General features: G+C 44.9%; 1 protein-coding gene across 1 annotated transcript in view; it reads right to left on the minus strand.

Moving 5' to 3' along the window:
- LOC102478425 (cilia- and flagella-associated protein 91) overlaps positions 1-20,190 on the minus strand; it is a gene marked incomplete at its 5' end in the record, with an annotated part of 52,844 nt that overhangs the window by 4,409 nt on the left and 28,245 nt on the right. Inside the window, 5 exons of the mRNA XM_006165990.3 lie at positions 980-1,141; positions 6,998-7,089; positions 8,829-8,977; positions 14,340-14,561; positions 18,546-18,687. Coding sequence (XP_006166052.1) covers positions 981-1,141; positions 6,998-7,089; positions 8,829-8,977; positions 14,340-14,561; positions 18,546-18,687 — 766 coding nt within the window. The remainder of the gene's footprint in view (positions 1-979; positions 1,142-6,997; positions 7,090-8,828; positions 8,978-14,339; positions 14,562-18,545; positions 18,688-20,190) is intronic.

The raw sequence follows: 20,190 nt of genomic DNA on the forward strand, positions 1-20,190 counted from the left end.
TCCTTTAAGAGTTTTTACCATGAAAGAATGTTGAATTGTTTAAAAATGCTTTTTCTAAGTTACTGAGATGATCCTGTGGTTTTTGTCCATTCTATCAATATGGCATATCACATTTACAGACTTTATATATTGAACCATTCTCACGGCTGTGGGGTAAATCCCACTTGATCATGAGGTATGACTTTTATAAATTTCTGAAAATTTTGCCAGAGGTGTGTCATGTGTACTCGCCAGAGACAGAGACAGAGTGAGAAAGCACCACCGAGGAGAATGATCATGCCACGATTTCTTCTGCTCAATTTCTCCGTCCTTTCAGGATTTGGGGCATGCAAGCACATGCAAGGTGCCGGGTCCAGGACTTGAACCATACAGTCACCCATGCACAATTTAAGTCCCAGAACTGACAGCTTGAAGAACATGCCAGGCACATGTGCATGCAGGCCCAAAATCCCAAGAGGAGACTAGAGAAGAAAGGATTGTGGGATGGCCATAAAAATCATCTAGAGATCCATTTTCTGCCTGGCAAGAGTCCAGCTGCTAGAATATCAACTCTAATTCTCAAATCCTTTCATTAGTAGATGCTAAGCCAACCTATTACTTAACGGTTAATGGGAGCCTAATCCCACATCGCCAACCACACGGTTCAAATCCTAGCCCCAGCAGCTTCCAAAACAGACCAGGTGCATGTGGGTGTGTGCCCAGTCTTGATATGACAGAAAGACTGAGGAGGAGGGGCTGTGGCATGACCACACTCCATGGGGGGAGGGGGCTCTTTCTCTCTGCTGAGTATATTTTTGATTTTTGCCCTGTGACAATTAAAAACACAAAAGTCGGTACTAAATGCTGTAACCTACATGAAATGCGCCCGTTCAAAGGCGAGTGCTTCATTTTCACGTTGTGTTGCTGGAGCACAGCACAGCGCTGAGGGGTGCGGCTTTTCCTCGGCTCTGCTCCCCTCCAGGTGGAAAGTCAGACTCACCTTAGCTGTTTCCCTCTGGGCGACTATCTTCCTCAGGGAGCACCTCAGCCTTCGAGGCCTCCTCTTGCTGCTGCTCCGCGACCCTCCTGTGGACCATGGTTTCCGTGTGCCTGTGGATGATCTGATGAGCTGCAAGAATGTGTTTCCGCTGTGCCTTCCTCACTGCATCAAAGTGACAGTAGAGTTTTTAGTCTGAAAGACTGAATGGCATCGTTCCCAAGCGTCTTCAAGAGACGGGTAACAGAGGGTGCACAGTGGAAGTGGACACACAGGGGAAGGACCCTGGTTTGCATCCTGGGGCTTCCTTCTACACTGGATTCACGGCGCATGCCCAGGCTGGCTGAGGCTGGGGTTGGGTCGTGCCATGAGGACCCTGCAGGGACTGCCTGCCTCTCTCTCTCTCTTTCTGTCCTTTCTCATGGAAAAAATTAATGAATAAACTTTTTGTAAAAACCTCAGATTTTTCTGACTTAGGGCTGATGCGGTTAAATGCAAGTTACCTGCTCTCTGTTTTAGAGGGATACCTTCTAAAGGGAAACCAAACCCAAACCTTACTCCTTGGGGCTCCCTCTGTTCCCATTCTTTGGTTCAGTCTGGCCTGAACCAGGCCTGCCTCCATGGCACTCCACGGCAGTTCCCCTTCCCTGGAAGGCCTTCGCTCCAAATCTGACCCTTTCTGCCAAGCCCGCCCAGCCCCAGCTTCCCCAGATTGCTCACTGCTGATGCGCTCGGCCCCGTGGCTCATTTATCACATGGGGTTGTTCCAGCCCGCTCAGCATGGAAGACATGTGACTTGTGTGAGTTACATTTTGTTTTCTCCCTAGATCGTAAGTGACCTAATTATAAAGACCTGCCTTGAACTTCTCATTGAGCCTTATTTCCTAATGGAGAGGGCACTTATCAATTGATGATGAGTTTCTGAGCTCACGGCTTTAGAAGGTGATCTTAGCTCCAAATTCTACAAACATTTGTTCCAAGGCTTAGTATAGACAGTACTGGACACCTAAGCCCTTGGACGGAGAGATGATGACAGTGACGATCTAGCAGTCAGTGTTTGTCCTTACTTTGTACTAGGCACTGCTTTAAACTTTAGCATGTGCTTATTCATCTAATCTTCACACAAGCCTAAAAGAGAGTATTAGTAATACCCCTCTGCAGGCCAGCCACAGTGGTGCAGGAGTAATATGATACCCCACTACTCTGAGTTCACATGGGAAGGTCTCAGGGTTGCATCTTGAGGTCTCCCTGTACATGCCAAGCATGTCAGCTCATGGCCATGATCTTGGCTGGCTGAGAGAGGAAGCAGATCATAGAGTAAAGATTCTACTGGGGCTACCAGCAGGTGGCATAATGGTCAAGGCACTGGACTCCCACATAAAGGATTGCAGTTTGAGTCTTGGACCTGGTGGCTTGAAACTCATACCGAGCATGTGTGTGTGTGTGACCAGAATCCTGAGAGGAGACTGGAGGAGAGAGGATCTTGGCGTGGTCAGCCTCTAGAGGGAGTGATTTCTCTCTGTCTCTCTGTCTTTCTGGCAAGCACATGTATCTTATACAAAAACATTTAAAAAAAATTTTTTTTTAAAAGGTGCCTGTATCTCTCTTTCTCTCTCTGTCTCTCCCCCCCTCTACTCATCACTGTCTTTCTCTCTCATGGAAGAAATAAATAAATAAGCTTAAACAATCTCCACTTTTAGAAGAAGAAACAGACACAGAGATTAGGTAATTTAGAATTTACCCAGTCATATAGCTAGTAAAGGACAATAAGAAGTACTGCAAAGGGCCAGCAGGTGGCACAATTTTTCAGGTACTGGACTCACATGACTGACCATGATTCAAGGCCCGGACCCAGTGGCTAGAAAATTACACCAGGTGTGTGTGTGTGTGTGTGTGTGTGTGTGACCAAGATCCCGAGAGGAGAACCAAGAGACTGTAGTGTGGCTATCTCCCCTAGGGGACGATTTCTCGCTTTCTGTCTCTCTGGCAGTGCATATGCCTGATAGCAAAAATAACTCTTCCCCCCAAAAAAGAGACTACACCTATAGCTGTTGTAAGAAACTGATACAATGTAGATTTAAAAATGCTTAGTGCACTGCCCGAAACTTAGCACATGTTTAAAAGGTGGCAGTTACTGTTATTTCACACATACATAAACAGGTCTCTTTGAGATCTTTCTGATCTATCATCTTTTTGAAAAGTGAGATATCTTGAAATGGTCTGTGTATTTTTTTTAGAGCTATCTTATTTATTTTTTATTTTAATTTGAACAGAGAGGGACAGAGTGAGAAAGAAAGAGAAAGAAAGTGAGAAAGCAAGTAGCCAGGTCCAGGACTCAAACCACAGTCAGCTATGTGGGAGCCCAGCACCCTTAACCACCACGCCATCTGCTGGCCCCAGTTCTGTGTATAATATTATGGTAATTGTCAGTAGAGAGCATATATCCATGGGCCTCTGATTGAAAAAGAGAAACAGAAGGTCCTAGTGTGTGCTGGCTTATCCATGTGGCTTTTCCCCCTCATTCCTGATAGGGTATATGTGCTTGTGTGTAAGAGTAAGGCAGAGAGAGAGAGAGAGAGAGAGACTCTCCATTGAGTCTGGCCACACTGTGATCTTCTTCCGGTTCCCCAACCCACTGGACACCCACATGCATGTGCCCAGTGTGTTTCAGGCCACCTGGGCGGGTATTCGAACCACATTCTCCACATGCTCTTTCAGCACCTTAGTAGAAGAACATCACCACTGTGGCCCTGTGGCTTTTTCAATTTGGCATAAATATTGCCAGAAGAGGCTAAGGATATGCCCAACTTGCCTACAGACAAGTCTGGCTAGATTCTTTCAGCTCAAGTTCCTCCTCCAAATCCCTCCCCTTGGGCCCAGGAGAAGCTGGGGGAGGGCATCTCAAACTAGTAATGATTAGCTCCATGATCCCCCCTCTTCATTTCCCTCAGGTGGAATTGCTCTGGGCAGGCTGATCTCACTTCAGATCCAGGAGAAGTGAAAAAAAAGGAGCAGATTTTTCTAAGGATCTGGAAAAATAAGGCTCTGTTACAATATAAGGTGACAGAACTATGCATTACTTGATCCGAAGATTAAATCTGTTGGTACAGGCACGATTATACACTGTTGATGGGAGTCTGAATTAGGACAGTCTTAGCGTTGATCATGATGTAAAACGTACATGCTCTAGATCTCCGCAGCTGTTCTGCTGGGAACTTACTCTATGAAGTGTGGCCAGGATATGTGTGAAATCAATTCCCGGCAGCACTGCTAGTAATAAACACACACACACACACACACTGGGAATAAACTAAATGCTTATCACTAGACAGTACTGATTTAAAAAATTACACTACAACCATGTAACGGGAAAATGGGTTATTTCTTTGTCCTTTCCAACTATGTTAGAACTCTACCATCTCGGGATCAGCAGTTGGTGTAATGGCTATGTCACTGGACTCCCATGTAGTCGACCACAGTTCGATTCCCAGACCTGGAGGCTTAACCTGATGCTGGATGCGTGTGCATGTGTGCCCAAGATCATAAGAGGTGAATGGAGAAGAAGGGATTGCAGCGTGGCCATCTCCCCTGGGTGGAGGGTGATTTCTCACTTTCTCTCTCTGTGTCTTTCTGGCAAGTGCACATGACCTATAGCAAAAAAATAAATAAACAAAAAAGGGACCAGCAGTTAGCATAATGGCGATGTCGCTGGACTCCCACATAGTCAACTGCGGTTCAAGTCCCGGACCCGGTGGCTTAAACTCACACTGGGCGCGTGTGCATGCATGCCCAAGATCCTGAGAGGAGAATGGAGGAGAAGGGATTGCGGCATGGCCATCACTCCTCTGGGGGGTGATTCCTCGCTTTCTGTCTCTTTGTCTCTCTCCATCTTTCTGGCGAGCGCACATGCCCTATAGCAAAAACCTCTCAAAAAAAAAAACCTCTGCAAAAAAAGAACTCTACCATCTTTTTACACCTGATTAAACAATCTAAAACAGGTGTCCCCAACCCCAGGGCCATGCACTAGCCCAGTACCAGCCTACAGGCTATTAGAAATCAGGCCTCATTACAGGAGGTCATCAGTGAGCAAAGTTTCTTTATATTTAAAGCTGCTCCCCATGCCACCTGAGCTCTGCCTCCTGTTACACCACTGGTGACATCGGATTCTCACACTAACCCCACTGTGAACTGCACGTGCGAGGGATCTAGGTGGTGCTGCTCCCTATGAGAATCTAGTGCCTGATGATCTGAGGTGGAGCTGAGGCAGTGATGCTAGTGCCGGGGGAGTGGCTGCAAATGCTGTGTTACGATGAGCTGTATAATGGTCTCCTTATACATTACGATATAATAATCAGAGGAATAAAGTGCACAGTAAGCACAATGTGCTTGAAACCACCTCCCCCACCCTCCCACAACTGGGGAAAAATTGTCTTCCGTGAAATCGGTCCCTGGTGCTAAAAACGTTGGAGTGGCGGATCTAAAATATTGCATGCTTTTCCGCTTACACCTGTCCAAATTCCACAGCGTACTTCTGAAAGTGCCTGAGCTGCTACTTCACTTAAACATTGGTTCTCGTTGTCCTGTTGCTCTGGGATCAGGCCTGCCACCACCTCATAGCTCCAGGAGAATCACTGCTTTCTTTTAAAATTTTGCCTTCTTTTCCATTGACTTAAAGCATCAATCTTTAAAAACAGGGCACCTTCTGACAAATGATAAATTCGGATATTTATACTTAGATACAGACCCAGCAGAAACAAGGTATTTGTGGCACAGGCAGAGCAGCAGAGTCAATTTAGACCCGTGAGACATGGCTTTCAACACCCACGACTCACATGCCTGCTTCCCAGAGGCCGCAGCTTGCAAATCCTTCATATTCTCAACATTTGCTTTATGTTTTTAGGGTTTTTTAAAATTTTATTTATTATTTTTATAATTTTAAAAATTTGCCCTAAGGCACACACACTCACCAAAAATCACCCGAGAGAGAGAGAGAGAGAGAGAGAGAGAGAGAGAGAGAAAGAGAGACAGGGGAAATGAGGAAGCAAGCTGCCTGATCCAGGACTTGAACCATGTTCAGTCATGTGGGAGTCCAGCACTTTAACCACCATGCCACCTGCTGCTGGCCCCCAGTTGTGTGTTTTTTTGTTGTTTGTTTTGTTTTGTTTTGTTTTTAACAAATCATGAAATACACCTTTTCTGAGAACTTGGGAACTTCATTCTCAAGAAGGTTTAGGGAGCACTGGACAACAGCACCGAGGTAAAATATGATACTCTGCAAGGCCGATTCATATGGAAACATTGTGCATTCATGTCCAGAGACCTCCCAGAGAACTCTGGACATCCGTCTGCCCATGACCAGGCCTTGCTGAAGCTAGGTTGGATCACAGCATCAAGACGCAGTTAGGGGTGCTGTTTCTCTATCCCTTGGCCTCTCTCTCTTTCTTTCTCTCACTCATGGAAAATAAACATTCAAAATAAACAGGGCTGGCCCCATAGGCTAATGGTTAAGGGACCCAGACCCCACATGGCCGTCCATGCTTCAAATTCTGGCCCTGGTGTCTTGAAAAACATGCCAGGCACTTGTAGGTGTGTGTCCAACATCTTAAGAAGTTAGGGACATGGAGAAGAAGGGGCTGCAGTGTGACCATGCCCCATTGCGCATGCTTTCTCTCACTGTGTCTGTCTCTGGAGAACAAATGCACCTCTGACAACTAAGAAAGAAAGGTAGGTCTGGATTTTGTTACTGGGCCAAGCTTACTAGAACTGCACCCCATCTATACCAGAGGTGCTTATGCTCTGGAATCAGAGTGTGTGAAGAGAACTTGGCATGAAGTCCGCGTACGCCACCTGACCTGGCCTTCACCCCAGACTTTTGGCTTCCATGCGTGAGCTGTATCCCTAACATTCTCGGTTATTGGCCTTCAGAAATTTCCCCTTACCTCTGCTTAGCTTTAAGTCTCTGAGCCATTAAAATAATTTACATCCCCTAGATCATAAAGTGGAGCATTTACAACGGCTTACCTTTCTCTTTGACAAAGTCTTTTTGCACCTCTGGGATCAGAAAACTATAAACCAACTCGGCAACAATCTCCTCCGACTGAAGTTGAGTTCGACTAAAGAATAAAAGACAAGATGAACCCTTACCTTTGTTGCTCTCCGTGAGCTGCCAGTTTACACACAGCTCTTCCTTGCCCGTGTGGGCGACGTCACTGCCCAGATCCTGCCATCACCCTTTCCATGATCTGAAACAGCACGTTCCTGGTGAGTGTGGTTAACGCCATGGAGAATTTGGATGCGGCCCTGTCCTCACTTACTCTGCCCGATAGGAAGAGAATGTTAGGCATACAGCTCACGCATAAAAGCCAAAAATCTGGGGTGAAGGCCAGGTCAGGTAGCGTACGCGGACTCACACTGCCCTCCTGCTTCCAAGTATTCTAAAGTAACACAGAAGTAATCCAGATCGCCCCAGCTCTGGGGGCTTGGAAAACACCTGGGCATGCATGCGTGTACACGCAAACTCCTGACAGGGTGGAGAAACTGTCGGATGGAGGAGCTGGAGCACACTGAGACGGAATACTTGGCTTTTCGGGTTCTGGTCTCTAAGGTCAGAGAGACCTGCCCCAAGACACAAACAAAGCCACAACCATGAGAAAAGTATGAAAAAAGAAATTTTTAGTAAAAAAATCACACCTGGGAGACATTCAGGCAGGCCAGCTGTCAGACGACAACTGCACCAGGAATGATACAGGTGTCAGTTTTACCGTGGGGTCATGTCATGAATATTTAAGAGAGGAGGTCTGTCACTGGAGCCAGCTCGGTATGTGTGTATGTGCATGCATGTATATGTATGTATATGTGTGTATGTGTGAATATGTATGTATATGTGTGGGTGTATATGTATGCACGTGTGGATGCATGTGTGTGTATGCATGTGTGTATATGTATGCATGTGAATGTACATGCATTTGTGTATGTGTATGCACATGCACATGTGTGTTATGTGTGTGTATATGAGTATGTGTATGTGTGCATGTGTAAGTGTATGTATGTATGTATATTAATGTGCATGTGTGTGAATGTATATGTGTGTGTGCATATGTGTATGGATGTATATGTATTATGTGTGTGTGTGCATATGTGTGTATGTATGTATTTTCGGGCTTCTGTTGCACCTGCATACTTGTGGTGAGGTAAAGGAAATTTTATTGCCCGGCTGGGGAAAACTGCTTATATGCCCAGGGTGGACTTTGAAGGTGTGAGTCTGCAAACAGAGACGATTCTGCCCATCTCAGTCTCAAGACGCGAATGGAGGTGAGGTACTAGCCCAATACCGGGGTGGTGTGTGCACATGTATGGCTGTGGGAGGGGAAGAGAGTTACATTGTCCAGGTCCTCTAATGGCAGCTTAAGTAACAAAAGTAGATAACTTCTCTCTTGGCACTAGGGGGGCTAGCTACAACCCCCGGTAACAGGGACTGATGTGTCACACGTCCCCTTTGTTGGAATCTTGAGACTGACTGCTCATGTCTGACTAGATAATGCAGGAGAAGGGATCACAGTGTAACCATGCTCCACTGGGGAGTATTTTCGCCCTCTCTCTGTGTCTCTTTCTCTGGAGAATGGATGTGTCCTCTGGCAAAATTAAAAAAAAAAAAAGTAATCCAGATTGCAGGGGATAACTAAGAATTCAATTCCCAATGCTACTACCACATGTAGGTATAGGCATGTTGGACACTGAAGCATAAGTTAGATATCTGTTTCTCCTTGGTGGTAAAATCTTAAACTCTTGAAAAAATATATATGAGTAACAGGAAATGGCCTGCCCATCTGCATTCTGTTCTCGCGGTGCATACCGGCTTTCCATTTCGTAAGCGATGTCGTTGATTTCCTCGGCCATCTTCTCTATTTCTGCCCTGGCTTGTTCTTCTGCAGTATTCTCTTCAGTATTCAGTATTATGTCTTCCAGATAGGAGGTTACAGTACTTTGGTGAACTTTAATCACCTGAAAAAAAAAAAATACCCCACTTACTGAGAACAGGAAAGCCATCATAAACCAGACAGGAAAAACACACAAACACTGGTTGCCTTTTTTAAGCACATAAGCTCCATTCATTAAGTCAATGGTCTTTTCATTGGTCAGTCTTCTTCTTTACCATCTAGTCATTCTGTTTCTCATCCACTCACCAACGCATTCTGGGCAGCTCCTGTGGTCTTGCCTGTTTTAATATCATGGATCTTACTTGGGAGTGTGCAACACAGATTCTAGGGAGGGTCAATAACCCAGGTTTGGATCTGGGGCTTGTTTTTACCAGCAGTGTGACTTGGTCAAACAACCTAACTGTAGCAGAGACTAGGAGATATTTCCCAACGTCCTTCTCTCCTTCCTTGTGAAATAACAAACTCTTGGATTTAGCTGGACAAACAGTTGATGAGAATAAAGACCACATTTCCTAGTATCCAAGGGAGCTAGACATGACCTGACAGCCAAGTTCCGACCAGGAAAATATATGCACGTGTAATTTCCAGAGAGGATTTTGTTTTTAAAATTTATTTATTTCTTCCATAAGAAGGAGAGAGAGAGACAGAGACAGAGAGAGAGACAGAGAGAGACAGAGAGAGAAAGCTCCCCAACAAGTCTTGATGCTGTAATCCACCCCTGGCGTTAGGCAGCCCCAGATCATGGGCATGCACAAGTCTGGCCTACTTAGGGCGGTCTCTGGTTGTGAACCTGGAACCTCCCATGCGATTCAGCCTTGGAGAGATTCTCGTTTTATCCCTATACCACATCCGGACCTCAGAATGGATTCTGAAAAGATCTAGCTTCCTTTATTCTCCTTACATTTTTCACTGAATGGAGACATGGGGCTGGAACACCAACAGTCATCTTAAATTGGCTGAAAGCCACGAGTTAAAGACGGTAGAGCAGAGAGCTAGAAGGATCCAGTCTGTGATGAACTTATTAATCATGCCAGCCTTGGACTGCTGCTTCTTGAAATCATGAAATAGAATGCATATGTTTGATGTTCAGAGCCCATACATGTACTCTGTCGTGAACCAGGTTAAAGCCAGCACCCGTGCAACCACGGCGAGCATCTCGAAGGCTGTGAGTCCTTCCTGACCACAGCCCCCTTCCACCTTCACGGCTTCATGGTACGTACTTCCTTTCTTTATGATTTTGCTTCTGAAGTATGCAACCATAAGCATAGTTGAGTTTCCCCTGTTTTATAGTATGTACACAGGAAGTATCAGAAGGGTCAACTACAACATATTCAGATTCATGACCGTATGTATTCTGTCTCCTTGACAGGTTATGAACTTCTTGGAGCTAAGGTATTTCTTTGCTTCATGTCTGAATATTTCTTTGTACCTGAGATAAAGCCCGGGACTCAATAACAACTCAGCATCTATTTCCCAGTTAGCAGGACCCCAAGTGTGCAATTCTTAGTGTTTATCTATCTACATATAAAACCTTAAATCCCTACGCCTTCCCCATAGGAGAGTCTCAAGGACCAGCTTAATACAGTGTCCACCAAGTGGCCATCCAACCAAAATATCCTGACTGGATGTCTATTACATACAGGACTAAGCTGGTGTCATGGGAGGCATGGAGGGAATATACTGCGTCGTCGGAAAAGTCATGCTGCATGTTTGCATAGAAAAACTATTCTACATCATGCCGTTTCCAATAACCCACTATAATATGCCCCCTCTTGTAAGAGCACTGTCTCATTCATGAAGGAAGTGGCACCTGCATGGAATTATTAAATGGCTGAGTCATAATAATAGTAGAGAGGCAGGAAGTTTAATGTGGCTCATCCATAGGTATATACGTGTGTGTGTGTCTGTACATATATTCTTATAAATGCATAAGCTTCTGGACACATCCATATGCTCAGAGATGCGAGAGTGAATAAGGAGGCAGGTGGCTCTCTGAGTGCCCCTCCTTGTCTTTGCTAATACTGTGCACACTGAATTATATTTGTAAATATGTCTTTACGTATGTGCCTGCAAAAATGTATATGCATTTAAATATGATTCTGTAAGTGTGTATCTGTGTTTCTCACTATCTATGTTATTTTCTTCTGACACTTTATTAAATGTATGTATTACTGTCTTTTGCTCTTTCTATGTACAAGCACAATTGTCTAACTGCCTTCAGGAGGGTCTGTATAAAGGGAGGTTGGGGAAACAGGAAGAAAAATAGCAATTATATTTTAATTAGGAAAATCGGTAATTAAAATGATGAATGCTGTTTGGATCTGTCCATACCTGGATACTTTCTTTCTTTCTTTCTTTTTGGAGGGGGAAGACTACAGGGCATGTGCTGGCCGGAGATAGAAAGATAGAAAGAGAGCGAGCAAGAAAGATGCAAAGTGAAAAACCAACCCCTCTTCCCGGAGGGGAGGGTGGCCACACTGCAATCCTTCTTCTCCACTCTCCTCTTGGGCTTTTGGGCAGCACGCACAGCACCTGGTGTGATTTTTGAGCTGCTGGGTCTGGGACTTCAATCACAGTCGGCCATGTGGGAGTCCAGTGCCTTAACCACCATGCCACCTACTAGCCCCTGGATACATTTCTTAAGGTTTATTTATTTATTTCTTCCACGAAGGACAGGAACAGAATGAGAGAGGTGGAGATAACAACTCCAACAGGGTTTGATGCCACAATCCCAGCGCAGCCTTGGCCAGGTCTGGATCCTGAGCATACTCATTGCTTGGCATACTCAGGGAGGAGTCTGGGCCTGGACCCAGAACTTCTAGGTGGGTCAGCCTCACAGAGCATCATGTTCTCCACTGTACCGTCATTGGTCCCCTAGACACATTCTTTTTTTTTTTTTTTTTTGGAGAGGTTTTTGCTATAGGGTGCATGCGCTCACCAGACAGACAGAGAGAGACAGAGAGACAGAAAGTGAGAAATCACCCCCCAGGGGGGATGGTCACGCCACAATAATCCCTTCTCCTCTGTTCTCCCCTCAGGATCTTGGGCACACACTCACACGCACCCAGCGTGAGTTTTAAGCCATGGGGCCCGGGATGCGAACCGCGGTCGACTACGTGGGAGTCCAGTGACATAGCCATTACGCTAACTGCTGGTCCCCCCAGACACGTTCTTTACATACGTGATCCTTGAATCAGGCTGGAAGGATGATCTTAACCCTTTCTTTCCCTTCCTAGACATAGGTGACATTTCCTGGCACCATTCCCAGTTAGAAGATAACTTCCTAAGAAGTTTTTGTTTTAAACCAGTCTCTCCCATTCTGTTTTGAGCAGAGTGATTCCTCGGTTCCATTTCTTTTTATTCTCACCCTCGGATGGTTCTTCCCATCCACAGCTGGTCTTCACTCAGTGATATTAGGTGGGGGATAGTAAGTTCTGGTTTGCCCACCATTTCTCCACCTCTGTAACTCTTCTGTGGAGCCAGGTGTGCTAGGATGGTAGGAAGCTAGAACACAGAGTAGATCATCTGCCACTCCATTGGGAAACCTGACCTTGACAGCATGTTACCCAGAACTTCTTAAGCTGTATAGAGGGAGGGCAAATGTTTAGTTTTAGTCAAAAGGTTAGTTTTAACCAAATATGCATAGATTAACCCTAATTCCATGGGAATCAAGTAAATCATTAAAACCTCAGACGAAATAAAAAGTTCCCCAAATTGACATGCTTTTTTTTTTTTTTTAACCTGAGGAGCTGAAAGGTGTCCACATACAGATTCAAACAACCCTCTTGGAGAGGAATCTTATTAAACTCTCTCCTCTCCACAACTAGTCCAGAGGAAGTACTCACACAGCCTAACCTTGACATCTGAGGCATGCCGGTCCTAGGAAGCCTCTCCTGTGTGCACCTCAGAGCAGCCAGCCAGCCCCGCTCTCCTTCCATCTACTTCCTAGGGGCCCAGACCCCCTTCTTGAAAGAATACACACACCAAGTGTAGCAGGTGGTTCCACTGACTCTCCTTTCTCTTGACTACAGGAAAAGAGAGGAATCCCTCATACCTCTGAGAGTGTGTGTGCGTGTGTGTATTGGGGAGGCGGGTAACAGTCAGCCCTGCTCCCTTTAAATAAATCTCCCTCACAAATCCTCTCCAATTTAAACACTTAGCCTTCTATATTCTCAGTGAGGGTGAGACTGCTTTGAGATATTATTGGTTTCTAGAATTTCCTCTAAATTTGCTTCATGATTTCTTTGGGATTTTATATCCATGGTACTTTGGTCAGAATTCTCATTTACCAGGGCTGGCAAGTGGTGTGGTGGTTAGAGGTGTTGGAGTCCCACATGGCTGACTGCAGTTCAAGTCCTAGACCTGGTGGCTTATGTTCTCGCTTTCCTCTTTTCTATCTCTGACTCTCTCCGGTCAAAATAATCATGACAAATGGAATTAAATAAATAAATTAACTCTTTTTTTTAAAGAAAAAGAAATTCTCATTTACCAACCTGGTAACTAACTCTCAAATTTATGTCTTCAGCCAAAACCACTCTTCTAAATTCCTTCCTGTATATCCACCTACTGAAACGATGCCTCCAGCTAGATGTCCCCAACTTAATATAAACTCAATTCCTTATTCAATGCCCACCCCTAAACCTAATCCTCTCCCCCCTTTCCCACCTCAGAAAGTATTAGGTCATCAGGAAAGTCGTGACACATTTTTTGCATAAGACCCAATAGGTCCATCATCTTCCATGGCTTTCGGCCCAAAGTGGATGGCGTCTTGACTCTCCCCTATGTCTCACTTGGGCCTAAACTACTTCAACAGCCTCCTTCCTGGTCCCCTTGTTTCCTCTGTCCTCCTTCCACCTGTGCACCACACAACAAGCAGGACTCATCCCATTTTCTAATTCTCTACCTAAAAGCATGTTCCAGGACCAGCAGTTAGCGTAATGGCTATGTCACTAGACTCCCATGTAGTCCACTGTGGTTCAAGTCCTGGACCCGGTGGCTTAAATTCATGCAGGGCGCGTGTGCATGTGTGTCCAAGATCTGGAGAGGAGAATGGAGGAGAAGGGATTGTGGTGTGGCCATCCCCCAACCCCCCGGGGGGCGATTTCTCATTTTATGTCTCTGTCTCTGCTTTTCTGGCGAGCGATCACTAAAACCTCTCCAAAAAACAAACAAACAAACAAACAAACAAACAAATAAAAGCATGTTCCAAGTTATTTGACCTCCAGGAAAGAAGGAGCATGTCTGTTTCTGTTTTTGTTTCCTCCGGAGTGCCTTTGCCCAATGCCTGGAATAGAGCAGGAACCTAATACATACTGCCTGAGTGAAATGAAAAATTAAAAACAAATATCGTTACATGTCATGAGATTCCTGTGCCTGGACTGGGCTCTTTCCAGGTGGCTTCCATCCCCCCAGGTGCCCCCACTTGCCTCCTTAAAGATCTCGTCCTCCTCGCGCAGGCGCCTTTGCTCCACCTGGCGACGGCCGCTCTCCTCCGCCTCCCGCATGCGCCGCTGGCGCTCGGCCAACATGGCGAAGGCGTGGATCCGCCTTTCCTCCTGCAGCCTCACCAGCTCTTTGGACAGGAAGTCAAACATGTCTGCCAGTGCCCTTCCTTCCAGTCCAGCCAGTTGGTTTTCCATCAGCGACATCTTAAAAATAATAATATTTCAGAATACAAATTCAACTGTGAAGGGTGATCCTTAAGAGGAGTGTTGGATTACCCAGAACTCTTGATACGTGACTCACTTTCAGAACGCTGTTAGTTTTTATTAGCAATAGTGTCTCAAAAGTTCTTACCAGGAAAACTTACTCCAAACACGAGAAAGTAGATTATTACATGAAAAAGTAGATTGCTTAGTCAGTCAGCAATAGGATCATAGTTCTCATACTATGAAACAGCTTTAACAAGACATTTTTGTTAGTGATCACACAGAATGTGTTTTTTCTTTCAATTTTATTCAAAGGTAAAGTGTGTTTTTCCAGACATTAAAAAAGTCAGTTTTATTAAAGATAATATTGGCATTTAATAAAATAGAATCTTTTAGAAATTCACTCATAATATCGTCTAATTTTTTAGTGCCTGGTTCTTTCACATAAGTTTGGAGAATTTTAAGATCTTGAATAACATGAAAGTAGAAAACCTTGGTACTGTTTAGTCTTTTAATAACTTTAAAGCCATTAATGACCATCTTTGAAATGATGCAGGAAAAAGCCTGTCTATGAGATCGCTGAGGTAAAATAAAGGCCCAGTGGAGCGCTCCGCCAGGAGTAAGCCACGGTACCTAGTTATGAATTCCCATGTCTAGGCTTTGCCCATGGACAAGAAACATGTTTAAGATGATTAATTCTTTTCAGCTTCATCCAGTTCCCCTTTCATCCCTAGGTTTAAAGGCAAAGGACCCTTCGTCCAGCCATATACTCCTTTAACATGGATGTGCTGTGTCTGTGTTTCTGTGAAAGGAGGTCTCAAAGGTAGTGCAGAGCCAACAGGTGGCATGGAGGTTAAGGCACTGGGTCAGCTTGAAAATCACACCAGATATGTGAGCATGCATGCCCAAAGTCCCAAGAGGAGAAAGGAGAAGAAGAGATTACAGCATGGCCGTGTCCCCAGAGGGTGATATCTCTCTCTCTCTTTCTCTTTCTCCAACAAGCACAAGTGCCCTGCAGGGGGAAAAAAAAGGTAGTGTGGCTATGTGGGATTTCTAGTCGAGTTCAGTTGTTAGCTCCAGTACCTTCATCCTCACCTACCTCCCAGCTGGCTCACAAGTCCAACCACAAAGCTCAATTTTACTTGTGTAATAGGAAGAGATGGAAAGAAAGGGCAAAACTTTGTATGAGCATGACACATTACATTCATAAACAGGGGACATTCAGCCCTGAGCTCACAAAGGATTCTCTCAACTCCTGGAAGCATAAGTTCCCTTGTGTGTGTGCGTGTGGGGGGGGAGAGATAACCTTCAAATTTCTTCTTTTGATAAAAAATTTTGCCAGAGGGCACGTGCACTTGCAAGAAAGAGGCAGAGATGGAGAAAGAGAGACAGAGTGAGAAGGCAACCCCCATGGGGCATGTTACACCACAATCTGTTCTCCTTCATTTCCTCCTCCCTTTTGGATTTTGGCCACAAATGCACATGAGTCCAGCATGTTTCTTTCAAGCCACCAGCTCCAGGATTCAAAGTGCATAGTAGGCCGTGTGGGATCCAGCTGCTTTAACCACCATGCCACAGGCTGGCCCCTTAGCCTTCAAATCCAAGATAACCTGCCCACTTACATCTAGCCTCCTCCCTCACCAAGAAATCTGAGTACACTCAGGTAGTACAATCAAATTTGAAACTATGTAAAAATATTTAGGAAAGTGATCCTGCAGTAGCCACATCACAGAACGCATTATATAATTAAGAACTGTGCGTTTTCTGTACTGTTTTCCACAGACAGTTAAGAGAAGGAGAAAAGGGGAGGATCAGACTGCTGTGGGCCTGTGTGAGGGGCCCCTTCCCTCAGGTCCCCCCCCCCCAGTCACTGGTGCATCAGGTACAGCTGTAGGTAAGCAAAGGGAGGCCTCGGCTAAGGGACAGCTTTCCCCTTCACTCCTCCTCCCTTAGCTTTTGGCTGGCATGGTCTCAGGCATGTGGATATCCACCGAGTGGCACAAATGAGTTGAAGAGCCTGGGTTAGCTTAGCTCCAGCTGCTAATGTCCATTATCAGAAGCCCCGAAGGACCGAGGAGGGCACGTTTCTCTCCACAGCCTCGGCGCCTGCTGCTTTCAGGGCATTCTCTCTATCTGGCTTTCCAGGACTCTAGGACTCCCAGACTCATGAACTGCAGTCCCCAGGATCTCTTCTACATTCTGCGGCCCCTCTGTTGGGTGTCACAGCCTGTGTCCTTCTTCCACCCTCCCCCAAGCTCAGCCGCCATCTATAGCACTGTTGTCATGTAAAAGAAATGGAGTCAGGGTCATTTCCATGCCTTTTACCACTTGTGCCCAGTTCCCATGCAGCAGGAGGGATGTATGCATGTTACCAAAGGTGGCTCACACTCATTTTGCTGCAAGCCTTATTTTCTTATAAGGCTCAACTTGGCACAAATTGATTCTTTTTCAGGTTGATTTAGGTAAGTGCGAAAGGAATAAAAAGTGTATCTACACTATAGCCAGCAATATTAAAAAATGTGTATTTGCAGACAAAGGACGGAAGAGAACAAGAAAAGTATTTACAGTTGTTAGTTTAGAGCTGCAATTCTCAGCTGTCAGGTGACAGCCGGGCAGTAACATACTTCATGTGCAGTTTAACCAGCACGAGCTCTACATAGCTCCAAAACTCAGCACTAAGTGCTGATATTTAAAAATAAATCTCATTTCTAACTCTTTTTTTCATGTTGTTTATTCATTCTGCTAAGTGCTCACTAACTGAAACACATTAGAGTTATCAAATATTTAAGAAAAATTGGAAGGAAAAAAATGTTTTAAAAAGTTAAAAAAAAGGTAATTTGGGGACCAGCAGATGTCATAATGGCTAGGTCGCTGGACTCCCATGTAGTCAACTGCAGTTCAAGTCCCGGACCTGGTGGCTTAAAACTCACACTGGGCGCATGTTTGTGCATGCCCAAAATCCCGAGAGGAGAATAGGGGAGAAGGGATTGCAGTGTGGCCATTTGCCTGTGTGTGTGTGTGTGGTGGGGGGGTGATTTCTCACTTTCTGTCTCTCTGTCTCTTTCTGTGTCTCTGAAGAGCCCACACACCCTGTAGCAAAAATCTCTTTTAAAATTTTTTTAAAAAGGAAAGGCAGTTATTATTTTTGGTTTTTGCTCTTATCTTTCAAATAAAGGAAATAGCATATTCAATTCAGTGAGGGCATGCCCCCATTATTTTATTTATTTATTTTTTTGTGAGAGGTTTTTGCTATAGGGTGTGTGCACTCACCAGAAAGACAGAGAGAGACAGAGAGACAGAAAACGAGAAATCACCACCCAGGGAGGATGGCCACACCACAATCCCTTCTCCTCCAGTCTCCTCTCAGAATCTTGGGCACACATGTACATACACCCGGCATGAGTTTAAGCCACTGGGTCCAGGACTCAAACCACAGTTGACTACATGGGAGTCCAGCGACATAGCCATTATGCTAACTTCTGGTCCCAGGTACACCCCCATTTTAACCATGAACTGCAGCAGTTTTTCTTTCTTTCTTTCTTTCTTTCTTTCTTTCTTTCTTTCTTTCTTTCTTTCTTTCTTTCCTTGTTTAAATATAACACAGGGCACATGCACTTACCAGAGAGAGATCAAAAACTGAGAAAGCACCCCATGAGGGATAGCTGTACCAAAATCCCTCTCCTCCATTCTCTTCTTGGGATTTTGAGCATGCACACACACATACCCACCATGATATTCAAGCTGCTGGGCCTGGGACTTGAACCATACAGTTGGCCATAAGAGATCCAGCCACCTTAACCACCATACCACAGGCTGGCCCAGCAGTCACATATTTAAGAATGCTGATAGACTGATTGCATTGTGAGGGAGGTTTCCTTCTCATTATTTCATTTAGTGCTATTCTAATGTTGCATGTGCAACAACCACAGGGGGAAAAAAAAGGAGGAAATGTAACAAGGAAGTAATAAGGAAAAAAAGAAGAACCTTGTGCTCATGCAAATCCCTCTGCCGCTGTAAGGCCAGGGTCACTTGCTTCTCAGCTCTCTTCACCAGTTTATCATCTTCCTGAAGGGCGTGACTGGTGCGCAACTCCTGGATCAACTCCAATCGCTTCTCTTTCCCACATCTGTATTGAATCAAGTCAGAGAGAGACTTTGAGTGACCAGCCCTTGTGGCAGCCCTGGGAGTCACACGAGTGCAGTGACTTGTGAGACACTTGTGGACGATGGCTTCCGTTCTGCCTGCTGGTACTGCAGAGCAGGTGTGCCCCACAGAGCTATGCTTCAGCCCTCTTTTCTGACAGAGAGCATAAGCTGTTTACTCAGTTTCTGAAAATACCTCTCAATAACAAAGTGACAACGAAAGGGTCATATTAGGAAACCATAACCCGAGAAGACACCTTCATGGCTCCTGAGAACTAGTGATTTCAGGAGAATAAGAGAAATGAAGATTTTCCACTGATAATTCAGGCTTCAGCCCACAAACTCGAGTGGAGAGGCAAGGGAACAGGCCTTCAGAAGATACCTTCGTGGCTCCTGAGAACTAGTGATTTCAGGGGGATGAGAGAAACGAAGAAAGGTTTTCCCACGGATAATTCAGCTCCCAGTCCACAAACTCAAGTGATAGGAAGCCTTTCAAGCCTCCTGACTCTGTCTCTGTCTCTCTCTATCTCTGTCTCTGTCTTCTCTTTTTTTGTAATTTTATCTTTTTAAAACTTTATAAGGTAAAGCATTTTCTTGGCTTCCAGCCCCTCCTTTCCCTTTATCTTGTTAATAACCCTCCTCCCCTTCCCATCCCAGGAGAGGCAAGGGGACAGGCTTTCAGAGGACACCTTCATGGCTCCCGAGAACCAGTGATTTCATGTGGTGCACAAGCGCGCCATGCAGTTTTCTAATTTTTGCATTCTTTTAAAATAGTTTTTTAAAGTTTAACTTTTTCTTCTCTTTTTCTGTTTCTTGGTTGTTTTTGTTGCTGTTGCATCTCTCTCTGTGTTTCCTTTTCTGCACACTCCTGGATGCTCAGATTCAACTTCAAGTTTGGGAGGAAACACACCATCCATCAGATGACTAGAAATCACCCCAGGGCCATGAGAAATCTGGGAAAGCAAGAAAATGCCTCTCCTCCAAGGGAAAAGAATAACTCCTTTTCACCCACAGACAGTCCAATGGAAATCATGGAAATGTATGATAAAGAATTTAGAACATTCATAATGATGAAGCTAACAGAGATGGAAGAGAAGAGAGACAATGAACTGCAGAAGAGAAAGGAGAAAGGAGCTGACGAGTTCCAGGAGGTGAGAAAATTCTTGCAAGAGCTAAAAGAGGAATTGCACACTTTACAAAAGAATCAAATGGAACTGTTAGAGATGAAGTCTATAATACAGGAAGTCAAAATCTCCCTTGAAAGTATTAAAAGCAGACTAGATCATACAGAAAATAGAATCTCAGACGTAGAAGAGAAAATTGCTGGCCTAGAAAAATCCACCATGAAGACTGAGAAAATTGCCCCGAAATTTGAGAATAATATATAAGAAGTACTAGCTACCATCAAATGTCCAAACAGCTGGATAATTGGCATCCCAGAAGGTGAAGAGACTCATAAGGGCATTGATAATCTATTCCATGAAATC

The sequence above is a fragment of the Tupaia chinensis genome, unplaced genomic scaffold (genome assembly GCF_000334495.1).
Source record: "Tupaia chinensis unplaced genomic scaffold, TupChi_1.0 Scaffold144135_1, whole genome shotgun sequence".
Lineage (NCBI taxonomy): Eukaryota > Metazoa > Chordata > Mammalia > Scandentia > Tupaiidae > Tupaia > Tupaia belangeri.